The 25,730-nt window shown below is 30.1% G+C and overlaps 1 protein-coding gene across 1 annotated transcript; it reads left to right on the top strand.

Moving 5' to 3' along the window:
- The first annotated feature begins 568 nt into the window (after positions 1–568).
- Positions 569–24,150, top strand: LOC145751824 (histone-lysine N-methyltransferase 2A-like). The gene is made up of 47 exons (XM_082567940.1): positions 569–861; positions 1,512–1,669; positions 1,817–1,899; positions 1,981–2,102; positions 2,224–2,436; positions 2,651–2,794; positions 3,111–3,202; positions 3,492–3,612; positions 3,921–3,996; positions 4,881–5,008; positions 5,224–5,343; positions 5,672–5,848; positions 6,145–6,285; positions 6,374–6,493; positions 6,871–7,038; positions 7,286–7,388; positions 7,567–7,647; positions 7,912–7,971; positions 8,184–8,466; positions 8,666–8,781; positions 8,900–9,083; positions 9,157–9,281; positions 9,355–9,509; positions 9,623–9,724; positions 9,826–10,061; positions 10,436–10,540; positions 10,634–10,801; positions 10,991–11,079; positions 11,234–11,360; positions 11,557–11,713; positions 11,885–12,192; positions 12,483–12,708; positions 13,352–13,489; positions 13,857–14,018; positions 14,250–14,446; positions 14,568–14,725; positions 14,831–18,058; positions 18,302–20,310; positions 20,404–20,721; positions 20,897–21,035; positions 21,215–21,330; positions 21,671–21,842; positions 21,956–22,170; positions 22,374–22,531; positions 22,617–22,782; positions 22,988–23,168; positions 23,499–24,150. The coding sequence occupies exons 1-47, from the start codon at positions 682–684 to the stop codon at positions 23,642–23,644; spliced, it is 12,171 nt and encodes a 4,056-aa protein (XP_082424066.1). The 5' UTR covers positions 569–681; the 3' UTR covers positions 23,645–24,150.
- Positions 24,151–25,730: the final 1,580 nt, after the last annotated feature.

Here is a 25,730-nt window from a genome sequence, read left to right as displayed (position 1 = left end):
CACCAAAATCACATGTTGTGGTGAACAATATTTCACGACGATATTACGACTGGCGCTTTTCTACTAAAGTTTTTTAGATAAGTTTTTGTGAATTGAAAGAAAATTTACTTTAAAAGGTAAAATTTATATTGTAAAATTATTTTGTGGTAATGGCATCATGGGATTATTTTTGATAAATGTCACATCGTAGTTATTACTTCTGCTTACTTCGTGGTTCGCGCCGTTGCAAAATGTCATAGAGTTATTGCTTTTATTATGAAGTCCACTGCAAATTGTTTAAAATTTATTTAGAATGGAAAACGTGGCTTAAATAAAGTAGAATTAAATTTATAATTGCTTTATTCAATTTTTCTTATTTAATATACCTCTTATACTAGCAAACTAGCTTAATTTAGCAGTTGTTTAATTAAAAAAACGACTTTATTTATTTGTAGCAGAATGGTATGAGTGTTGTTTTCTGTTTGTGTTTGATTCAATAAACTGTTTATTAAAACCAAATATTTAGATAGTTACAAATCATGCAAATGTTTTTTAATCTTAAATTTTTGTGTACAATAGAATTGGAAAATCATTTTTAGTTACAAAAATGTTTTTTGGTAAAAATTTTAAAATGAAATCTACAATTACTTTATTTACGCTACCGAGTTGTGTTTAAATTTTTTTGGACCACATCAAATCAAAATGTCAGCTGCTGCAAAAGGAACATTTCCCGGGCGTCCGAAACGAAAAATCGAAAAGAAAAAGGCAAAATTCAAACATTCATTGCACAAGGAGGAATTCGAAGACCTGAAATTAACTTGTTCTTTTATTACAAATATTTCTTATCAGTTTCACAGAATTTTCGACGATAAAAATGAGCAGGTTAAAATATATAAAAAATTTGGATCTCTATTACTTTCGCACGCCCGAATTTAACAAGGCGTTATAACCTAAGTATGGCAATTGTTCAACCAGACATTAAAAATTAGTTGAAATATGTTTTAATGAGTATAACTTAGTCCGCTTTACGAGTCAGATGTGTTAATGGGTAAACTGAATATGTGAGGGTTAGGGTAAGGGTTTAATTTATGCAACCTCTTTGTTTAATTACATGTGCCGTATTTTGGTTACACACCCTGTTTATGTAGGGCGTGCGAAACTAATAGAGATCCAAAAATTTAAATACTGACAGCGTAGTGTAGTTGTGGAACACTTCACTATACTATATAAGTCCTGAGTTTGATCCCCACTGCCCTTATGCTGTAGAGGCTTTGAGTAAGACGCTATAAACGATATAAATTCCTGCGAAGCCAATACTTAGCATAGTTATTTGGCAATTAATATTTATAATATCTCACACTGCTGGGTCGGATAACCAATGTTACTCTTTGATTAGGTTGTGAAGTTGACCTTCCCACAATAAGAATGAATAAATATATACAAAAATAGGTCATTTTTTAATGAAGTATATATACAATATAATGATGAAAAGGCCCTTTGTTTTGCTTTATTTTATGAATACTTTTTTACAGGATATAGAGTTTATTGGTTTCAGTTCAGAAGAATGTGGATTGCAAGCTTACAAGAAAATATCACGAAAAAAACATATTAAAACCCAGATCACTTCTCCTTCACATTCTGACATTCTCTCCAACCAACAAATTTATAATAAAGAGCAAGTAACTACCAGGTAGAAACTTAGTTTGCAAAAAAAATTGTTTTTTGTTGTTTTTAATAATTTGTTATTTTTAAGAAATGTTATTTTACAAATTGACAGGAATTCGGGAATCTACAATTTTTAAATTGTCATAATTATTAAACTAATTTTACTTTTTAGATTGTCCCATGCTCGAGACAGTTTATCCTCACCCGAGAAAGATTATACTTCACCAAAGCGGCCAACTTTTATTTTCAACAAAGGTATATAACATATTTTGTGTTAATTTATCTGATTATGTAGACTATAAAATGTTGAAATAATTTAAAATGTTTTTTTTACAGACACTGAATCTTCAAGTGGTTCTTCCGACTCAGCTTTTCTTAAATATAAAGACTTTAAACTTGATTTTCACCGACTCAGCAAAAAAGCCAAAAACAGGGTAAGATTTTCAAAACACTTAAAAGTTTTACATGCCTAATATTTCCAAAAAAAAAAATGTAAATGGAAATTTAAAATAATTGTAAGTGTTGACATGATAAGTGTAATTAAACTAATACTTAACTAGAAAAATTTTGTTTTTAAAGGATGAAATATCAGCAGAGGATTTAGCTAATCGCAAGGACACAAGTGTTGCATCATTAAAATATGCTTCGGAGATCTATCTGGCTAAGCATCAGGATGTTTTACAAGGTGTCACTCGCTCACCTATAAAACCTGCCACATTTATACCACCTCTTGCATCTTCTAGAAAAACATATGTTGTGGGGTCTGAAACCACTTCTTCGTTGATTAAAAAGGTAGGATTTATCAACAATTGGTCAAACTTTATGAGATTCTTGGTTTAATCTCTATTTCTTCTTTGTTGTATTGCTTTTGATTAAGTCGCTATAAACAGTAGGCTATGAATTTTTTCTGACACAAAAATCATGTAGCAGATTAATTTTTATGCACTTACAATCAATAATATACAGAGCTGCCAAAATCAGCTAATATTAATGTTTAATTTTACAGGCATCAAAACTAAAGGAAATGTACGATCTTAAAAAGAGAGCAGGCCATCCTCACACTCTTGCCAAAGCTTTACTGGCTCGAGCTAACCGTCAGAATAGAAAAAACACAAGTGATCCAAGTCCCAATAAACCTCGCGCCACAAAGGTAATAATGTTGAGTTTACAATAATTGTAGTTTCTATTAAACGTTATGGTAGTTTTGTGTACAAGTTAAATTGTGAAGCTCATATAGCATGTGAAGCACGTATAGCATAAAAAAAAATTAACTAAGGGGATATCTGCATTTACTTTTGCTTATCTTAAAGGTTATATAATATACAAATGTTATTGATAGTATGTTAAACTGTTCTACACAGCTTAAAAAATGTCTCATCTCATAAATATTTTAGATGTTGTCTTGACAAGGCCCTGCCTTAATTCATTCCAATACTGTTTTCCAAAAATTTTTTTGTTATTTTTAGACTTTTGTTCTTCCAACAAAAAGCACGAGGTCATCGCGAATAATTAAAGCAAATCGGAAATATATCGACCAAGATGTTACTGAAACTCCCAAGTAAGTTTTAGTTTATATATTATTTTATTTATTATGCTCCCATTTAAGACTAGTTTTACATGGTAGCAGCGGTTATCGAACTTACAAACTCATGTGGTAATAAGCAGTGCCTTTAACAAAGTCTGTATTATAATATTTGCACTGTTTTTATCCATACAACTTTAATAAAGAGCAGTATTTAAATTTTTTTAAGCTATTTGGTATAATTAAACCTAATGATAAGGTATTACTTTCAGGGATTAAAAGCAATGTTAAAAAGTGTTTAAAAATTGTTTTCAATTTTGCTTAGGATTTCGAAATCAGGAGAAGCTAAAGAATGTATTGTTGAAGTTCCTCGTATACCTACCCAGTCTGACTTAGAACAAGAAAGTGAATTTCTTGTACAGGGACTCAAGAATACTGAAAACAAGGTAAGTTTTTAAAAAAAATTTAATTTATCCTTATTATAAAAAGTACAATTTCACAGCTTAAACAAAGGGTAAATTATGTTACTTTGACTCATTTGCATGTTTTAGGCAGTTTTGTATTACATAGGCATGTACAATTGTAAAATAATTTACTTAAAAAATTTTTTTTATGTATATATATATAATTTATTTGAATAAATTTTTTTCATGATCATTGTTTATGATTATTTTCATGTAAGTGAATTTATTTGCTGTGCCTTTTATTGGGTTAAATTAATATTTACTAAAAAAAACTTTTAAATGTAATCTAGACTTCCCCACGAAAACCTCTTATTAAAGAACCAACATTTTACGCAAACGAAAATAAGTCTTGGAATGATCAATTAAGTAAGTAATGTTTCGTGTTGAATAACGAAAAAAAAGTAACTTTTTAAAAACAAATGTAACAGTCCAATGTCTCTATTCCAATAGTTCACTGTCATATTGACAATGTACAAAAGATCAAAATACTGCCATTAAAATAAAATGTCGTTTTCGAAAATTTTGGTTTTCGGAAAAGTTCATGCAAAAAATTTGGTTTTTAGTGAAAAAGTCAGACACATATATGTCAATTATTATAGTGGTCTGCTGTAACATTTATTTTTGCTTGTTTTCTGAAATTTTTTTTTCTCAATTTAATATATATATACACTGGCGTCGATCCTGGGGGTGCAGGGGGTGCATGCACCCCCACTTTTAATTTTATCAAGTGCTGCATATATGTGGCACCCCTAGAATATTTGCAAAATTTTGCATTTTTAGTGTAAAAACGAATACTTATATACGCGATCTAAAAAATTTTACGATAATAAATACTTGGAATGTCGCAAAGTACTTAACAAATGTTAATCAAAATGGCATTTTCCGCGTGCCACGTTGTAGATTGTGTAAAACTGGAATTATTGCGAAACAAATAACGATTGTCTGGTGCCTTATTTTACGTAATAATTGTACTTCCGTTGGTTAAAAACCAACGTGGTCTGCTATCGTTGCGAACATTAAGATTAAGACTATTTAGAGTCTATTTTAGAAAAGCTAAACCAATTAAGAGCACTTTAAAACGTTTTTTTTTTTAGAAAATACGTTACTTTTTTTGGCACCCCTAACATTAGTAAAAAAATTTTTGGATCGACACCCATGTATATTTAACTTATAAACACTAATTAATTGTTTCTAAACCTTTTTTTAATTTAGTGTTTTGATTATATAAATAATCCCACATTAATTTAAAGGTCCAAATGGAAAGAAGTCTAAATATAAACTCCCAACTATAACAGAACCTATTTGTATTGATGATTCCAATTCAGATGATGCTTACCACAGCCAAAAACAAGTTATAAAAGAAGCAACATTTATGGGGGTAGGCTTTATAATTTTTACTTTTTTTTAATTAAAATCTAAATATGTTGTTTAAAAATTAGAAGTGTATAGCATGTTAATATAAAAGTAAGCATGTTAATATAAAAGCACTTTAAAATGTTTGCTCGAATTTAATTTTTTAAAAAAAGTTGTTTATTTTATTTTTTATTTAATTAAATTTATTTTATTTTTTATTTAATTATTTTTTTTTTGTAGCCAAAAAAAAGTAAAAATAAGATTCTGGAAAGTTTTGGATTAAAAAAGGACGAATTAAAAAGATTACTAAAACCAAATTGCAGTATATGGAAACTTGGAAAAACCGAACGTCAAAATCCTGTAAGTAGAATTTTATGTCATAAAAAAATAACAATATTCTGTTATTTATAGTCAGTAAAAAAATTTTTTTTTTTTAAATACTGAATTTATACCAATCGCTAAACAATAATATTATCTTAGTTTTACTCTTGAGGTAAAATAAATATTGTATATAATATAAATGGTATTTTACACTTCTATTTTTAAATATATTGACAGAAAATATTATATTAATTAATTAATGTGTTTTAATATATTATGCAAACTATGACCAGTATATATAAGATAATATTTTCGTAATGGAATTGTAATAAAACATAAGCACATATAATATTTTTTTTTTGCCTAGAATTGGACAGTACAAGAAATACATAATATATTACATGGTGCTCATACATTTGGTCCACAAGCATGGCCAAGTATAGCTCGCCAATATGAGTTTCATGAATTACATAGAGATTGGAAAAGTGTTAAAGATAAAGCATCAGATTGTGCTCATTTAGGGTTGCTAAATTCAGCACAAAAGGTAATTTTTTGGAAAATTATCTCTATTATTGTTTATTGTTGGTGTTATTAATTTATTTTCATGTAAAAAAGCTGACTACACAGCCTAAATATGGGTGACTGAACTTTTATGCCCTTAAATTATTTTTTTTGTATTTTTTTTAACTTAGAAAAAAATTAGAAACTGTTTACAACTTATTAAGGGGCACTGTTACATAGAGTTAATTGTCATCAAACCCCGAACCTCGTGTATAGGCCTGTTGTTCATAAGATTACCATAAAATTTATTTTAATATTTTTAAAACAATTTTTTTTAAGGTGAAGAACTCCATTTTTACCAAGCTTGACCCCACATTAAGTTCAAGTCCGAATGTTACCGTGTATACTGCATCAGAGTTACAAGCTAGAGGGTTAATATCCAATATAACTTGTGACCTAACAAAAACTGAAAATCTTTTGGTAATTTTTTTGTTAATCAAAATTTTGTAAAATTTTGTTTTAAACTAAATTTTTAACTTTTTTAAACTAAGAAATTAAATTTTTTTAGTCAAGTTGTGATTTACCAGTCAGCAAAAAGCATAAAAAATCAGACAAAGATATGTTTTTGGGTCTTGGTTTTAAAGATTTTCAAGCTTTGTTAAGACCAAGAAAACCTCCTGTTCAAAAAGTAAGTTTTTTATAATTTTGCAAAGATATTTTAATTTTTATTTATTTTTTTTTTATTTTAAAAATATTGTATATTTTCAGAGTTTTTTAAAGTTGTTAAATTTAATGTAAAGATAAAATAACAAAAATAGCATTACCTACACATATACACAAAACGCATTTTTGGTCTGGGGGTAGTGGTTAAAACACTTAGCATAATACCCTGGGTTTGATTCTTACCGCTTTCATACTGTAGCACCTTAAGTAAGGTGTTATAAATGGCATAAACTTCTGCTGGGTCATATATCTGAAAAGGGATTAGCAGAACAAATCCTAATATGAGTCTATAAAAAAGCTATATTTTTTTACAATATTTTTTACAAAAATTCATTGTTTTAGTGGTCAGCTTGGGAAATTCACAACATTCTTCACGGCGTTCATTATTTTGGTCTTTACAACTGGCACAAAATAATGAAGTTGTATAAATTTAAACCTGGTCGTGATCCAGTTGTATTAAGGGGAAGGTTAAAAGCTGCATGCTGTAGGGGTTTGTTCAAGGAGGGCAAGGTAGGTTAAAAATTCCTTTTTAATTTAAACATAGATATTGTATATAACAAATATTTTTTGCTATAAATTCCTGTGAAAAGGCTAGCATATGTTTATCAAGAACTTTTCAAAGTTTTGACATTTTTTTAGTTTATTTTCAAAAATTGATCTACCAAAAATGATTGAGTCATTGTTTAATAGTTAAAATATTCAGTAGAGAGTTTTACAAAAGGTTTTAAGTAAAACTATAAAAAAAATTATTTTGTAGTTGAAGCCATCGATAATCTCAAAGTTACATCCTTTACTAAAGAAACAGGGAAAACATTATTTCACAAAACATCATATTTCAATTACCGGTCATTCTTCATTTGGTATGCACTTTAATTTAAACTTAACCAATTAGATTTCTTAATACAAAAAAGAAATGTTACTATATAACAAAAATTACAATTTTGAAGCAATTTTTATATTTTAGACAAGATTACGATTTGAGAGAATTTCTGTAAAAAATTTTGATTAAAAATAAAATATTTTTTAAAACCTTTGTAGAATCTGAAGACACCTTATCTTCTTCTTCACCAAATAAACCAAAAAGAGCAAGATTAAAACAACCATCTCTTGAACAAACTGGTAATTAATTATTTTTTGATAATACTTTTTAATGTTATTAAACATAAAAGTCAAAATTATCCCAAGACATATAATTATTACAATCATCAAAATAAAAAAAAATTCTTTTTAAAAAAAATTTTTAAAAAATAATTTCTGTATAGATACCCCTTTATTAAAACGACAATGTAAATTTATTATTTTGATCTTTTGTATATTTATTATTAAAAATGAATAAACAAACATATATAGATTTTATAATTATTTTTCTTTTCATTGATTTAGGGTTTTTACTATCAAACCAGAATGAAATTTTTTCTGAAGATACAGACACAGCTATGTCAAGTAAGTTTATTGTGTAAAAATACAAATTGTGTTAAAAACATAATGGTTTTTAATGTTTTGGGGTTGTAGAAATTAAATGGTTGTGGTCTTTGTTGATAGTTGGATAAAAATTGTTGGTAATTTAAAAAATGGTAAAATAGAAAACCTGATTAAAATTTAAAATAATTCAAAATTTCTTAATTTAAAATGACAAATTAAAAATTAATTTTTAGCACCAGTTCTTGAAGCCTTGGAGGATGGTTTGCGTCAAAACAAAACACCATCCACACCAATAAACAACCACACCGACACCAATTCTGCCTTCAGTAGCCCAAATACTACCATGACACCACCTCATAGTACCAGTAGTACTAATATTGCGACAAACACCATCACAACACCACCTACACAGTCTGGTAATAATAAACAGAGTAGAAAGACCAGTAAAGATAAAACACCAGTTTCGAATGTTAAGGCGAAAGGAAAAGGACCGAGAATTAAACATGTCTGTCGGAGGTAAATTTATTTTTTATTTAAATACTAAGGATTTTTTTAAACTTTGATTTTTAATTATTTTGTTAAACATTTTAATTCTAAAAAATCGATTTTTTGTATTTTTATACCTTCATAAAATTAGCTAAAAATAGTACTAACATTTAAAAACTTTGAGCCTTCAAAAACATAAGTTAAATACTTTTTAAAACAATTTTTATAGAGCTTCACTAGTCACTGGTCAAAGTCAGGCAACATACGAAGATCATGCCCCACATTTAAGTGCTTTACCTAAAGGGGAGAGAGAAAAAGTAATTGCCCAATCTGAAAAGGAAAAAGGTAACAATTTGATTATTTATAGTACCAGTGGCATAGTGTCAGATTTAAATTCTACTGCTTCCATGTTATATTAGCTTTAAGTTAGAGCCTAAATAAATATTTTTATGTATTTTTCCAGTCCAAGTTCCTCAATTCACGTCTTCTGAAAGTGAAATGGATTTAAAAATGACCCACAAGGCAACGGTTGTTAACCATCATGTAAGAAAAGAGAGAGGAAAGAAGAAGACAGCGAATCTGACAACAAGATGTAGAAATTGTGAGGCATGTCTAGCTCCACCATGTGGAGAGTGTGAAACCTGCAAGTAAGTTTTAATGCAGTAAAATAAAACAAATATTTTATGTTTATCCTCATTATGCATATTTTTTAATTTAAAGGTCAACAAAGGAAAATGAAGAATCTTTAGAAATGATTTGTTTAAAACTCGAGGCTTGTTTAAACCCACAACCTGAAAACAACAGCAAGAAAAACAACAAAAAAATAATCGCAGAACAACAAACAGGTATTTATTTTTTTTTTTAAAACAAAATTTAAAACCTAAAAAAACATTTTTTTTAAATTTTACAAATTTTCAGGATCTCGAAAATCTTCTCGATTACAACAACAAAGAGTTCCACTAAAGTCGTCACGAGTCAACGACCCTCCTGTGACATCATCATTGTTATTGGCCAACCCTATGACATCACTAATGACATCATCCAATTTCAATCAATCGATGTCTTATTATCTGGTGAGTAAATATTCCACTTCAAAATTTTTGTCGAATTTTTTTTAAATATATTTTATGTAAAATCTCTATTTAAAATTTTTTTTTTTTTTAAATTAAGTATTTAATTTTTACAGAAAAACAACAACCATGTGTCTTTATTATCACCTTCAAGTCAGAATCGTGCTTACCAGGATTTTAAAGCTCAACAAGCTATTGTGAGGATCGATAATTGGAAGGTAAATTTATTTTTTTTATTTCCTTTTTTTTTTTGGCTTCTGTAAGTTGATATTGGTTCGCAAAAAATAGACATCTAAAATTTAATTTTTCTAATTTGTAGGAAACTTACGATTACGACTTTTTATGGAAAACTGGGGGTCGTGCCCTAATCACCTCTCATCCACCTCCCCCCAGGATTATATGTTTTCTATGTGGGTCGTTTCATTTACCTGGGGTGCAGGACACAACGATGATTTATTGTTCATGTTGCTGCGAACCCTTTCATCATTATTGTGTCGGAATTAAAAGTAGCTCGGTTAGAAAGTATTTGGATAACAAAAAGTGGATATGTAGAAGGTAGTGTTTTTTAATATATTTTCTCCTTGTTGTGGGAAGGTCGACTTAACAACCTAAACATAGGGTAACATCAGTTACCCCGACCCAGTCTTGATTTGCCTTTGGCAGTTTGGAATATTATAATTTATAATAGTTTCTGGGTAAATATAAGCCAATTAAGTGTTGGCACAGCAGGAGTTTATACCATTTATAGTGCCTTATTTAATTTACACTAAATCAGTAAGGATCAAACCCAGGACCCCATGTAGTGAAGTCAAGTGTTTTGACCACTACACCACGCTGCCGGTAAAATAATGTATAAGTTTTGAAAAAATTTGCTGTTTGTTTTTAATTATGGATTACTTACATATGTTATTTTATTTTATTTTTTTCAGGTGTCAGTATTGTCGGGTTTGTGGCCACACTAAGAATTTACTGGAGTGTAAAAGATGTAAGAAAGCCTACCATAGTGATTGTTTGGGACCTAGTTACCCTACCAAGTAAGCCATAGTCTTCAAAAAAATATTTAAACATTAAAAATTTTTTTTTTTTAATTTAATTTTTTTTATTTATAAATTTTTTTTTTTTTTTAGACCATCAGAAAGTAATGTATGGGTATGTATGCAATGTGTTCGGTGCCAAAGTTGTGGGACCTCAAAACCCGGTACCCTTCCCGGTTCCACGTGGACCCATGACTTCACCATGTGCCAGAGATGTGGGGATTTATTTGATAGGGGGAATTATTGTCCTATTTGTGAAAGGTTAGATTTGGTATTAAAAATATAATTTTTTGAATTAAAATTTTTTGTTAGTTTTGTTTTAAAAATTTTTAGAATTTTTTTAAGCAAATTATATTTGTTATGTTTATAAAATTAAATGTGTTATGGCCTTATACTTTGTATCTCTATACATAAATTAATTTTTATTTTATATATGTTTGTTGCACACAGATGTTATAGTGATGAAGATTATGATACAAGGATGGTCCAATGTGCTGATTGTAAAAGATGGGTTCATTCGAAATGTGAAAACTTATCAGGTAACTAATAGATCTAATTTGTGTATAACACTTTATAAATATTTAGAAGGGGACAGTAGATTAATTAAAAAAAAAATTTTAAACAAATAATATGTAAATGTTTTATTAGGGACGAAGTAAGGCAGTTTTTTTCAATTTTAAATTTTTTTTTTAGTTGAGTTGTACACGTTGTTATCTTATATGCCCGATAATGTTCATTATAAATGCCCTGATTGTGATGGAAGAGGCGAGAAATTAAATGCTATTCTTAATGAAAACTTAAACCAAGATCTTGAGAAAAAGTAAGTTTGTGTTTTAAATTAAACAAAAAATAAAGTAAATTTTTAGAAAAAACTAAAAAAAAATTTTTTTTTAATTTATTTTGGACAATTATTGTAAAAAAGATTAAAATTAATTCAAAATTTAAAAAAAAATGTTATTTAATATTTTTAACAAAAATTTTAAAAGATTTGAAATAAAGATTTATTTTTCATTTAGGGATCAGCAACCTGATGCAGAAAAGATCAGAAGCATCCTCTCCGAGCTTCCTCCTCCAAAATGGAAGAAGATGATGGAGAGTGAGATCCAATCCGGATTGGAAGCGATCACGATGGCACTCTTCCACAATCGAGCAATCTTCTGTGTTCTTAAAAAGGTCAGGAATTTTAATTGGAAAATATTTTGTTTTTTTCTCGAAAAATACCCCAAATTTCGGTAAAAAAACTTTAATTAGGAATTTGTAAATATTTCGTTATTTTCTTGTATTTTTTTGATTTAAAATATTTTAAACTTTTTTTTGAAAATATTTTTTTTGTAAAAATTTCAGAATGGGTCAAACATGGATTCGTTTACCTCCTCTCCCCTTCACTGCCCATCCCCAATCTATCAACAAGATCAAGAAACAACCAACAAGTTACGATCACAAGATCTATTCGCCGTCCGATTTGCTGTACACAACCACAAGTACCAATCGGTCGGCGCTTTCTGTTCTGACGTGCGGACGATTTTGGACACTGTGTCGGATGAGTCGGACAGATTTTCGGTCGAGCGAGCGTTTCGAGATGAAGCAAGTAGTGTGTTCTCGTGGTTTAATTTTGAAACAGGAAGAGTGAGGGATGTGGATGAAATGCCAGAGTAAGTGGTGTAGCTATTATGTATATTATTTGTTGTTTATCCTCGTTAAACATGTTTTTAGTAAAAACTTCTTTTAATGGTTTTTATTGGTTTAAATACTTTCGACTAAGGTAGTATTGTTCATTTTTTGCATGTTTTTTGGCATTCCAGAAGTATAAAGCAGTAATATTTTAACTTATATCTATAAAGAGTTGCTATACCTTAAACTAGTAGGTAAAAAATATAAACAGTCTTTTACAGCTTTCTATAATAAAAAAATTTAAGTTAATTTACCCCCAAAAATATTTTAGAGATCTTTTACCCAACGCCATAATGCCCCCACTACCCGAGCACGACTATGCACAATGGCAAGACAAAGACATCACAATTTGCCCCGGGACCCCTACACAATCACCCATGAAGCCCCTTGGAAGTAATACTCCTAGTAAGGGTGATGTATGTAATTCACCCTTCAAGGGATCGGAGGATTTAAGGCAGTGTGTAATGTGTAATAATTATGGAGATGATACACCAAGGGTAAGTGGTTTTTATAATCAATAAAATTTAATTTTTTCGTACTGTTAAGAATTATTTATTTCAGCATTTTTTATACGCTAAGTGTTTGGTAAAGTCTATTATTTGATATTTTGAAAAATTAATTTGCAGATATAAAAAGAAGCATTAGACTTTTGTCATTAGTATTTTAATTTGTTATACTAATATCAACATAGGTTGTCATTTTGTTTATTCTAGTAAACATCTGCCCTTCAAGTTGTATTTTTACTTACTTGACTTGTTGATTGTAAATTTATAAATGCTACAAAAATTTACCAGCGTAAAAGCCAGTTTTTTTTATGTAAAAAAATTATAAATTGGATATATGTGTATATTTCATACATTATGCTTCATTTAACATTAAAGTAACTACACTTTTGAAAAATGAATGTTTAACATAAGTAGTTAATTTTTTCTGTAATTCTCTTATGTTGATTGTTATTTTGTTTATACTAGTAAACAAATGCACTACAAGCTGCATTTTTTACTTATTTGACCAGTTACTATAAACTTATTGCCATAAAAGTCATTTGTTTGTGCACCACAAATGGCAGTTTTTTGAGAATATATATTGAGATAAATTTAAATTGTAATCACACTTATATAAAACATAAATGTTTAACAGATGTGTGGGAGGTTGTTATATTGTGGTCAGGATGAGTGGTGTCATGTTAACTGTGCTTTGTGGTCAGCTGAAGTTTACGAACAACATGACGGTTCTTTACAAAACGTTCACTCTGCTGCCTCGAGGGGTAGAATGATGGTAAAACTATTGTTATTAATATTTTTATGGTTAAGGCAGTTTTGTATTATTATTAACAGCCCACGAAATGTTATATACTTTGTATATTCTGTCCTTTTCTTGTTGTTTATGATTCTAAATTCTTTAAGGGACTATAAAGTAAAAGTAACTTGTAACTTATTTTTTAAACTAAAAATTCAGAGTTAGATTTTTGAAGTTGTGACACTTATGAGTAAGAAATGAAATGTACCTATTCTTGTCAAGGCCCAAATATTATTGAAAAGTCAACTGTTGTTTAGGCTGTGATGTTAACTTTGTCACATTAGAGATGTATTGATAATTTGTTTTTGATAATTTAAAAAATGACTTTTTATTTGATTTTATACAGAGATGTGATGATTGTAGGCTCCCAGGTGCAACACTTGGTTGTAACACGAGAGATTGTCCAAAAAGTTTTCATTTTAAATGTGCTCGTCAGGTTGGGTGTGCTTTCCTTGAAAACAAACAAGTTTTCTGCCCTAAACATCGATTTCAAGCAAGAAAGGAGCAGGTAATAAAATAAATCATAAAAAAAAAAAAAATTTAGAAGAAAATATGACTTTTACCACAAATATATATTAATATTACCAACAAAAGTTGTGTAGTGGTTGGAACATTTGTCCTTATATACGAGGTCTAAGGTTTGATTCCCACTGTTTCCAAGTTTTTAAGAATAACTTTATGTTAAAAAAATTTTCTTAACATTACTAAACTCTTTTTTCTAAAATTAAATTTTTTTTAGGTTGTCAGAAACTCTGAATTTGAAGTAGCACGATTGGTTTGTATCGATAATGATGAGATGAGACCAAACAGGAGATGGCAACGTGGCGTCTCAGCTGGCAGTGTTCTGGTAACAATAGGGGCACTTACCGTACATCAGTTGGGAAGACTTGGTATGTCTTCTGATACAAAGGAATGTCTTCTTCCTGTATCTTACAGGTATTTGTATTTGTTTGGCATTATTTTTAAATTTTAAGTTTTTTTGCACAAAATTTTTTTTTTTTCTTTTTTTTAATGTACAATATTTGTAAAACTAATTTATTCAAAAACTCTTATGAAGAATGACAAGAGTTTTTTGGAGTACATTTTCTGTGACTCGCAAAGCTGTTTACACAATCACAATAACTGAGAGAAAGTCTTCGCAAAGTGGAAATCCAGAGGTTGAAAATAAAGTTGTGGATGAAGATTATCATCTGACGATTTCACACAATAATGACGGTAAATTTTTGTTGATTTTACCAATTTTGTATGAAATTTACAAAAATATTAAATTCATCATTTTTTATAATATTTTTTTAAATTTTAATTTAAAATTTTTTCCAGACATGGGCTCTAAAACTACTCCGAAAACGTCTCGGAAACAAAGTCAAGATTCGAATCCTCCTTATCGCTCCAACCTTCTCAGTAAAATGGAGGACTCAACATCCCACATTGGTCCTCTTTCTCCAAGAAGTTGCTCCGGGAAGAGAAAAACCTCCAGGGAAGCAGGAGGAAGATACACAATCATGTCCTCTCTTAATAAAACTCTACCTCAACAAGTCACGCCTCATCCCATGGCGCCGGCAGTGGCACAAAGCAGTCAAAACTTTAATTCAAGTCTGGTGAAAACAGCAAAGGTGACCCCAGGAAATCCATTTTTAAACGAAAATTCTGCCAACGACATCAACAACAAAAATGACAACTTGAAATTAAGTGAAATCAAACCAGTATTCAAGGACACTACATTGCAAAATTCTTTAAAATCGGATTTAACTTCTGTTACGAAACCACAACATTTAGTTTCTGATAAAATTACCCCAGATTTTAAAGACAAAAATTTACCTGGATTGTCTAAATCAGATACTGCAACACTTTCAGACACAACCAACATTGCTGATTCTGATGGCTTGGTTTTATTGCAGAAAAATGTCAGTATTACGAGTAATGTAACTCTATTGCATACTGAAAATAATTATAAACCTACTGAAAACATAAAAAATTGTGTTTCGAATTCTGAACTTAGTGTTATAATAGACCAGGTTTCAACTTTCACCAATAAAACACCACTAGTAACACCATTACAATCTGGTTCTTCTGGTTCTTTCAATCAAGCAAATGAAACATCGAAAAATGTTCCAGAGAATACCTCCAAAATATTAGAAACAAAAACAGAATTTGAATTTGAATTACCAGTGTTGCCAAATAGTGTTACATCAACTCCTCAGTATAATTTAAATGAAGTTCAACTGCAGAAAACTGTATTGCCAAAAAATTTAAATGTAAATGAAGCAAAATTGGAAGTAGGTTTACCTATACTTAGTTCTGAACTTTTATCTCAAGTAAAATATGAGGAAAATAAAAACTTAATTCAAAATAAATTGGACCTGTGTCCAAGTGGTAAAGACAATAAACACTTGAATTCTGGTAAAGAATTATCGGATAACTCTTTATCGCCACCGGTGATAAGTTTGCTGGCAAGTGCAAAGTTAGCTCATCAAATGGAAAACACAAAACCAAACAAAACCCAACCTCAAATCGATTTGACGTCTGGTTTGTGGTGGAAAAAAGGGAATAATTTGTCATCAACAAAATCGAAAATTAAAAAACTTCGACACAAAACTTCATTTAGTGATGAGGATCTTTTGGAAGATAAAACGTCGAGCAGGAGAAAAAGAGGAGGGTCTTTTGACAAGGACTTTGTTCTTCCATCATCTGCAAATCCTGTCTGGAAAAGAAGACCTGGAGAAATGAGCTTGGATGTTGCAACAAGAGCGAATACGAGAAGTAAAAATAATCCTGATTGCAAATCTAAGAACTCAGAAGATAAAATTCTGGAATCGTTAAAAAATGAAAACCAAAATTTAATGGAAGTAGAAAAAGAAAAATGTAATTCAATTGATGGTTCTCCAAATTTGGCAAAAAATAACTTAAATGTTGAAGAAGATGATAATATTGCTGTTAAGGAATGCCTTGAGAAAATGGATAAGAATTTGGATGAAAAGATCGAAAGTCCTTTGATTGAAATTAAAGAAGTACATTCAACTATCGAATCAGAAAATTTAGACAAACCTGATGAAATGGAGTCTTTAGAAACATTAACAAAAACTACTACCAATATTACCGAAACTGAAAATAATTTGACTAAAAAGGAAAATAAACAATTTTTAAATGCTGAAGATGACACCACTTCTTCTAAATTGGAAAAAAATATTACAAACGCAACTAAATTGCCCGAAATTAAATTGCTTTCAAAAGGCAGCGAAAATTGTGTCAAAAAAATCTTGCCTACGAAAAATCCTCTGTTAAGTTCAACTGATATTGCAGAAGATATTACTGACCTCAATAAAGATGTTAACAATATCGAAAAGCAAGATGTAAATAAAAAAAGTATTGCATCCGAAAATTTACAACTAGTTAAAAACGAAGAAACGAATTTATTGGATAAAAAAGTTGATCTGCTTTTTAATGATACACAACCAACAAATGTCATTGTTACAGAAATTAATAATTCAGTAGAAGGTTATGAACTTTCAAAGAAAACTAAGAAATTAAGCGATTATGCTTTACAGCCGCAAGATCACATTACAACCAACGACCTTGACAATAAAATTTTCAACGAAAAATCTGAATCTAAAACACCGGAAAACATTAAAAATTTTGAATTCTCTAAAAATGATTTAAAGTTGCCAGAAAATTTGGAGAAAGGTGGCAAAGAAGAGGAGTTAGCCGAAAAAGTTGATAAACTAAATTCGAATAAGGATTTGGTAGACTTGGGTTTGGAGGATGATAGCTTAAGCAATGTTACAACATCTACAACAAGTGAACCATTTAAACCAAAATTATCTATAAATAAAACAAACTCAGAGCAAGAAAATTCTTTAAAAGATGAAGTATCACACATTTCAAATGAATCTGAAGACAAAAATGTAAAAGAGCTAACGAAGACCAAGTTACGACAATTTTCTTCTCAAATCGAAAAAAGAGTCACGCGGTCTTCGAGACTTAGAAGCAAATCTTACGACATCACAAGCACAAGGTCGAAAAAATTACCAAAACCCGATTTTTGTAAAGAAAATGCTAAACTTTTAAAACCAGTTATAGCATTGACCAGGATACCAAACCCAGATGGTAAAAATTTATTAAATAAGGATGGTAAAAATTTGGAAAAAAATGGCTCACCTGTCGATTTAAAATCCTTGGAAAATGATGATTTGTCTTCAAGAAGATATCCAAGAAGAAATACTTATACCTGCCTGAAATCTTTTTCTGGTTTGTCACCAAAATATGCGCTTGCCTCTTATTCTAGAATGCAAGAAAAGCAGAGAAACGAAAAATTAAAGCAAAAAGGTTCGAGAAAAAAATTAAAATCGACAAAAAAATTTGATAAAAAAAACTTCAAAAAGGTTGCAATGAAATCTAAAGTGGTATTTATGAATGGAGATGTTAATTCCGTAGAAGTTATTGAAAGTATTTCAGATAATTCAAAAGAAGATATTAATTATAATATGGATACTGACAAGATTCAAAATGAGGTCGCTCAAAAGGCTGAACACTCGGATCAAATAGCTAAAGGTATATTTTTTTTCAATTTTCTTTCACAAAAAGTAAATACAATTTAAAACTCCATTTTAGCTTTAAAAACTTATATTTTTTATAAGTAGATACTTATGCTAGTTAAACTCTTAATCCTATCAATATCATTTTGAAAATTACCTGTTTAGTTATATTTAAATATTTCTTTTTTGTTCAAAAAGTTTAGGGTAACAATAATTTATTTACCTTGAATTTTTGTAAAATTTAACTTATTTTGTTCAGATGATAGCGAGGCGGAAAATTCACCAATTTCTTCAACTCTTAATAGTGACATCCCTTTACCATTAACACTACCTATCCCAACTTCACCTACTTCAATAAATACTAACACCACACTAACTATAAAACAAGATGAAACATCTGAAGAAAAAGAAACTGAAAATTTAAAAGGTTCTGAAGCAAATTCTTTGACTTCAAATTTGGTCAGTGATTCCATGTTAAACAAGAGTCTTGACAGTTTTGAGACAGCTGCCACAGGTGCCACTGAAAACAATGGCTTATCTAAAAGCCTAGAAAACAAGATCGAAAACTCAAAAAGTTCAGAAAACCAAACCAGTGATGTTGAAGCACTGGAAACCAACATTAAGACTATCGATCAAACAGATAATAGTAAAGAACCAGTAAATATTGAAGATGAAACATCATCTGCAGATAAATCGCCAGTTGGTGACCATACCAATTCTGTTGCAGAAATTGTTAAAAGTTTGGGTGATGTTGAGCAACAGAAATGTGACAAAGCAACCTTAAACGAAAAAGATCTTTCTGCAAATAAACCATGTGATCAACCAGAAAAACCAATCATAAGTAGTGATATAATGCTACCTAATAGTTCACAAACTGCACCAGAAAATTCTGATACACCATTAAATAAGACCAACCCTTTAGAAGAACCAATACACCATAAAACTGATGGTCTACTAGAAGTTAATATACCAACACAGAAATCTATTGAAGAACCATTACTTGAATCTTTACCTGAAGAATTACCATTAAATAAACCAAATTCACCAGATTTAGAAACAGAACCAGTAAAATTACTATTAAATGAACCAAAATCATCGGAGTCAGAAATTGAACCAGTTTCCAATGAACCACAAAAGTTAATAAGTTGCACACCACTTTATCAAATCAACTCAGAAATGGTTCAACAACCAGTTGTTGATCGATCTGTTGAATTGTCGCCAACTTTCAAATCAACAGAAGATCTTTCCATTCTTGACGAGCTTGAAAGCATGAGTGAATCTGTTGAGATATTTCGTGGTGGAAACCCTGAAAATAAAAACAGTGTTTCTGATAATATTTCCTTACCAGATTTAGCAACGAGTCCGCTAAGTAAAAGTTTTGATTTACAAAATTGTGATCAGAATAATGATTTAACAGGTCCTTCAGAAATGGATATTGTTGAACCGAGTGATGCCGCGCTAGAGTCGATGAAGAACGACGTTAGCTTTCTTGCAGCAAGCGAATGTCCAGTGTTAAATGCTGATGAGGTTAAAACGTTGTTGGAAGAACCTGTTACGACAAAGCAACAATTTGCTTATGTGCAACAAAATCTACCTCAACACCAACAACAAACAACGATGAATTTCACGTCGCCAATTCAGCGGAGTGGAGTAAATATGAATTATACCACTGGTCAGAAATTATTTGCCCAACCTCAGGTTTATCAGGCACCTTATTGTGTCGAACTTCCTGTCGTGAACGCACAAAATGCAGTTCATATACAGCAATATCAACCTGTACTAACCAATCAAAACATCATGTTTAACTCACCTAACCAGCATGGCTATAGCGGTAGTATTTTAAGTCCTTTCACACAGAGATATGTGGTACCCAATGTTGGTAATCAACCGCAAATGTATCAACCTGCTAATAATGTACAAATGATGATGCCAAATCCGGTGCCCATTCAGTGTCACGCTGTGAACACTGGCGTGCCCTATTCTGTCCATGTCACAATGGCAATGGCAGGATCTACAAATCAAGATTTTGCTAGGCAGACTGTGCGAAAAAATCTTGCTGGATTTAACCCACAAATGCACATGAATTCTAAAACAAATTTACCAAGATTTACAACTCAGAAGCAAAACTTGAATCAAGGTGGTTTTGTTGCCAGCCAACAAACTTTTTCTGGACCAAGACAGTTTGCCCCATCTTCTAATCAGCCTAGAAACAAATCGGGCCAATTCTGTAAACTAAAAAGCAAAGAAACTGGTTCAAACGACCAGCTGGTATGTATATTGTTTATTTAAATTATTTTTATTTTTAACTTTTTTTGACACTAAGTTTTCTATTTTAACAATTTTTTACTTTTTTTGATACAGAAACAGCAACAACAACAAATACATCAACAGTCTTATGTACAACAAAGTCAACAACAACAGGTCCCAATATTACAGGCTCAACAACAAGTACAAAAACAACAACAAACACCGAAAAGTCCAGAGCAGAGTTCAGAGCAGGAAGCAGCATTGGAAAGTTTGATTGATTTTTACAGCACGAAAAACAATTTAAACGATGATGAAAGGGCTATCGTACGGTCTATTATTAAGTCACAAATACAAACCAATCAGTTACCCATGCCATCTGCTGAGAGTAGCAGTGATTTGTCTGTTAAAAAAGAAACGGTTAGGAAGACTTCTGTAAGTTAACTTTTAAAATATTTAAAACTTGACAAATTGAGTTTTAAAAAAAAAAATTTTAAATATCTTTTTTTGTTTAAAAATAAAATAGTTATTTTTTAATGATTTTTTATTAATTAATACTTGTTGTTGTACATCTTAAAATTTTGAACTAATTTTTCTATCTTCAACCTAGACTGAAAAAAGCAAAACTAATTCTGAACCTCGTGCAACAAAAAGAAGACTTTCTCAAGAAAACCAAAAGAAAAAATTAAAAATGGCAAAAAAGAACAAAACTAATGAAACAGATTTGATGAAGAATAACATAGTTGAATGTAAGATTTAATTATTTTTTTTAACAAAAATATTAAAATTAAGAAAAAAAATTTTTTTTTTAAATTTAGTTTCAGTTTTTTGTTGTTTGTTATTCACAAAAACTTTATAAAAATAATTTTTAAAAAAATATTAAAAAAACCTAAAAAGTTTTTAAATCTTATTTTACTGATTTTTATAGGTTTAAATATTGAAAACGACAAAGAAAATGATATCTCAGACTCATGTTCTGTGTTAGTTGATGTTTATAATAATCGTAAAAAGTTGGCACGTAATGAGAAAAAGCCTTTGACACAGGTATATATTTGAAATGAGAATTTTTTAATTAAAAAAAGAAATTTTGTGATTTTTTAAAAGATAAAAATTTTTTTTAAACTTAGCCTCAAATTATATTTTAAGTAGTTTTTATTAGTTTACTTTAAGGTTTTAATTTTCTAACATTTAAAAAATTAATATTTATTAAAAAAAGGGTTGGTATGAAAATATTTAATCAATTTCTAAAAGTTATGATTTCAAATATGATTAAGCCTTAATGTGGTATTTTATGTTATATGTAAATTACCAATTATTTATTGCCAAAACCCCATGACTAATTCTCCAGTTAACTTTACATTTCACCACGCCCTTTTTGTACTAGGTGATGTCATCTTACAATGTTCATTTGGGAGACCAAAAAACAAATTTAAACAAGGAAAACCGGTTACCACCGCCCCCAACCGGTTCTAAGCCTGAAACCAAGAATTCGTCCAAACTTGTTTATGAGATTAGAAGTGACGATGGTTACTTGGCTAAAGGAACTGACTTGGACGGTAACATTTTGGTTAAATCTATAAAGTGTCTGATTACCATCTATAGCATCTTGTATTCAAATTTTTAACATTTAAGATTTAAAAATCAAAAATTAAAAAAAATTTTAAATCAGAGCTGGTCAGACAACTTTTTACTGCTGTTCAAGAATGTCATTCATCCGCGAAAGGCACGACCCCAACTATTGCCCTCCATCAGGTCATGACCCCTGCTATGTTTTTGGGTGTGTCGCATGATGCAGTGCGCTACCTTGTGGAGCAATTACCTGGAGCGAGGAATTGTCATCGATATAGAGCGAAATATCACAAGCATAAAAAAGCCAAAACAGAGGTAACCTTTAGTTTTACAAAAGTTAAAATACAAACTATTTTAATGTTTTTAACAATATTGTGCCTTATTTTATTTACTTTTTTGCGCAAAAGATTAAACTCTTTTTTATTAACTTAAGACTTTTAGATTTGTTTTTTAATTTTTAATATTTTTTTCAAAAAAAAAACTTTTTTTTTCCTAATTTTTGATCCAAATTTTTTCAGATTACTCACATCAATCCTCATGGATGTTGCAGAGCTGAGCAATACAAGGGAAGATCAAAGCCTGACATGTTTAGTTTCCTTGCCTCCAAACATCGCCCTCCTCCTGAATTTCAACCGGAAAGAACTCAAGATGATGACATGTCGTTGCTAAGCAACAGGTAAACAAATATTTATATATTTTTATAAAAATAATTAATTTTCACGAAATATTTTTTTTACATTTTTTAATTTTTTTTGCTCTAGGAGAGCAACAAGTATGGAGCAACTTCCGATGGCGATGAGGTTCCGCCACCTCCGGACTTTCTCCCACGAAGCGGTTGGAGTTTTTAGGTCCTCCATCCACGGAAGAGGACTTTTTTGTAAGCGGGACTTTGAGGCAGGAGAGATGATCATGGAGTACACTGGACAGGTGGGTTTTATGACGTCATCATTAAGTTGTATGACGTCATTCGAATTTTTAAGTGACGTCATTGATCATTGTGTAGCGTAATAATTTTTCCATGTATTTACATTTGTGACGTCATATTCGTCGTGCTGACTGTTGTGACGTCAACATATCTCATAAAAGCAAATATCATGACGTCAATAACGCAACAATGCAAATAACTTTTTAGAAAATTCGACGAATTTTGACGGACAAGCGGGAGAAGTATTACGAGAGCAAACAGATTGGTTGTTACATGTTCCGCATGGACGACATGTTTGTGGTCGACGCAACCATCCTGGGAAATGGTGCGCGATTTATCAACCATTCCTGTGAACCAAACTGCTACTCGAGGATCGTTAATATCGAAGGTATGGTGTATTTGGTTATTTTAAGTTTGTAACACCAAAAGATGGACTTTTAAATTAGATTTTTTTGCTTTTTTTAATAGCGATAAGCAGTTTAAATATTTCGTGTCTTATTTTAAGTTGTTTTTAGGTTATCTCCTTTTTAATCTAATTTAAAATGTTACAACTTACCTACAGTGGGTGTTGAACTCGGTACCTTTGGTCTTGTCGAAACCTAAACACGCTCAGTCAATTTTATATTAACATTCGCTTTTTTGCAACTCAAAATGTAAATTTTGGCAAAGTACAAGCAGCTTTTGGTTACCTTTTAAAAACCTTAATTTTTTCTGGTAGGTAATAAACATATCGTGATCTTCGCATTACGTAAGTTATACAGAGGCGAGGAACTAACCTACGATTACAAGTTTCCTATTGAAGACGAAACCCAGAAGATCACCTGCAACTGCGGTGCTCGACTCTGCAGAAAGTTCATGAACTGATGACGTCATAAAGTTATTATGACGAATTCAGAGCAATAGTTTTTTTAATGTTAGTTAAAAATGACGTGACGTAATATAAGCTTTTTTATGGAAAAATCATGGTTAAAATATTGCGCCTAAATTTAAGTTTTTGACGTCATATTTGGAATCGTGACGTCACGAATGTCTGTTTTGTATTGCTCAGGAAAATTGAAAAGTTTTCGAATAAAATAAATTATAAAAAAATTTTTTTTTACTCTCTTCAATAGTAGGATTAATACCAAGGTGATGATGGTAAAAAATCTGTTGAAAAATTTAAAATTCTGCCACACTTAACTAACTTTTTATGAGCTTCTTTCTAATATACCTATTTTTCTAGAAAAATTGTTTGTTGAGTGTTTTTTTCTTTTTTAATCGCGTTTTTCTATACTGCCTGACTTTTGTTTTTTTTTGTTTTTTTTTTCGTTCGTTTAGTGGTTTGTAAAATTAATCATCATTGCATTTAAATAAAACAAAGCGATTTTGTATTTGGGAGTAGTTTATTTATTTTGATAAGGGTTATTCTGATAACTATTTGGGTAATACTTTAGTTCGAAATGAATAATTTTTTTAATATTGGATATTTATTTTTTAAAGGCATATACCGGCTGAATTTAAAACTTAAATTGTACGCATTTTGCCATTTAAATCTTTTTAGTATGGTTCTGTGTTTTTTGACCATTGCTTTTATGTGTTAATGTCCGTGAGCTATTGTTTTTTTTCAGATCTTATTTTTGTTTAGCCCAAAAACTGTTCGGCGGGTGTATTATAAGGGAATTTAAATGATAGTGTGAGAACTTGCTAAAGGATTTGTAACGTCGGGAATACAAAAGCAACAACTTGATTAGTCTTAAATATTAGTCCTTTCAATTCGAAAATAAATGAGATTAACAAAAAATATTACAGATTGCATAAAACGATATTTTATGCCCTAAACCTTCAATTTATTGTAACTGCAGGAATTACATGTTATAAGTTATCTAATTACTAGTAATTATCACCAGTAATTCCTGCCAACCTAAACAACGTTAACGCATAACCTTAACATTAACACTGTTCAGGGTACAATTACACCAAACCTGGCATTATTTTCGACTAGTAAAATCCGAAAATTAAGGTGAACTAGTTAAGCCTTACCACGTGACTTGTATCTGACGACACCGCAGACGCGTGCTGTATTAAATTTGGCATTAAACGACATGTTATTAAGCCGTTATCCGATCAAACTTATTAGCTAAATAACGGGCAGTTATCGTGTAAAATAATACACTTTAAAAGCTTATAACAAGCTTATTTAAAACACCACTTTTCTAAAATTATTTTTTAAGTTTCCCCAAAAAAAGCTACATCAAGGCCAGGTATATATTCGGTGTTATATTAAAAAAATACGCAAACTTCGAAATATGAGAAATTTAGTTTACAATTTCTCACGAAGTTATTTTGTTGCGAAATGTAAATTTGCATCATTTTTACAACATGATAAAATTTCGCACGAGTATAATACGTATTTATTTTAATACAGTTTCTTTTAAACATATAAATTAAACCATGATAGAATCCCACTTATTTACCATTAAATGCTTAATTTACCAAACAAAACACTTTTGCCATTATTTAAATTACCAAAAACTTACTTTTGACAAAAAATGCTTCAGTGATGTTTAAAAGTTAGTTTAGGGCTACTTAAGATATCTAAATTTTAAAATTACTCTATTTACCTTAACGTTAACTTTGAAGCTTTCTTCCATTTTTATTGTCTTACGCTTGTTAATTGGCGTTCATTAGTCACGTGACCAGCGTGTATTGTTACGTAGTAGATACCAAATTTGGCGATCATTACAATAAAGCGTTCAGCGATTAGATCTGTTTTGAAACCAATTACTTATACCGAATTTCTTTTTATTTGTTTATGACGTTACTGCTCTACCCGTGACGTCACAATCTTTTATTCGTCATGTCCTGTTTTGAAATATTGATTTCAATTTTGAAAAGTCAAAAAATATATTTTATTAAATTTTTTTTTTTTTTTTTAAACGCTTAAAGAACAATTTTACTTTAAACTATTTTG

The sequence above is a fragment of the Corella eumyota genome, chromosome 5 (genome assembly GCF_963082875.1).
Source record: "Corella eumyota chromosome 5, kaCorEumy4.1, whole genome shotgun sequence".
Classification (NCBI taxonomy): Eukaryota; Metazoa; Chordata; class Ascidiacea; order Phlebobranchia; family Corellidae; genus Corella; species Corella eumyota.
The sequence above is the reverse complement of the archived record's forward strand: the minus strand, read 5'-3'. Positions and strand labels throughout refer to the sequence as shown.

Coding starts and splice junctions, on each gene's coding strand:
- LOC145751824 (XM_082567940.1), top strand. CDS start 682: ATGTCAGCTGCTGCAAAAGGAACATTTCCCGGGCGTCCGAAACGAAAA. Junction 18,059..18,301: donor CTCGGATCAAATAGCTAAAG/GTATATTTTTTT, acceptor TATTTTGTTCAG/ATGATAGCGAGGCGGAAAAT. Junction 20,311..20,403: donor CTGGTTCAAACGACCAGCTG/GTATGTATATTG, acceptor TTTTTGATACAG/AAACAGCAACAACAACAAAT.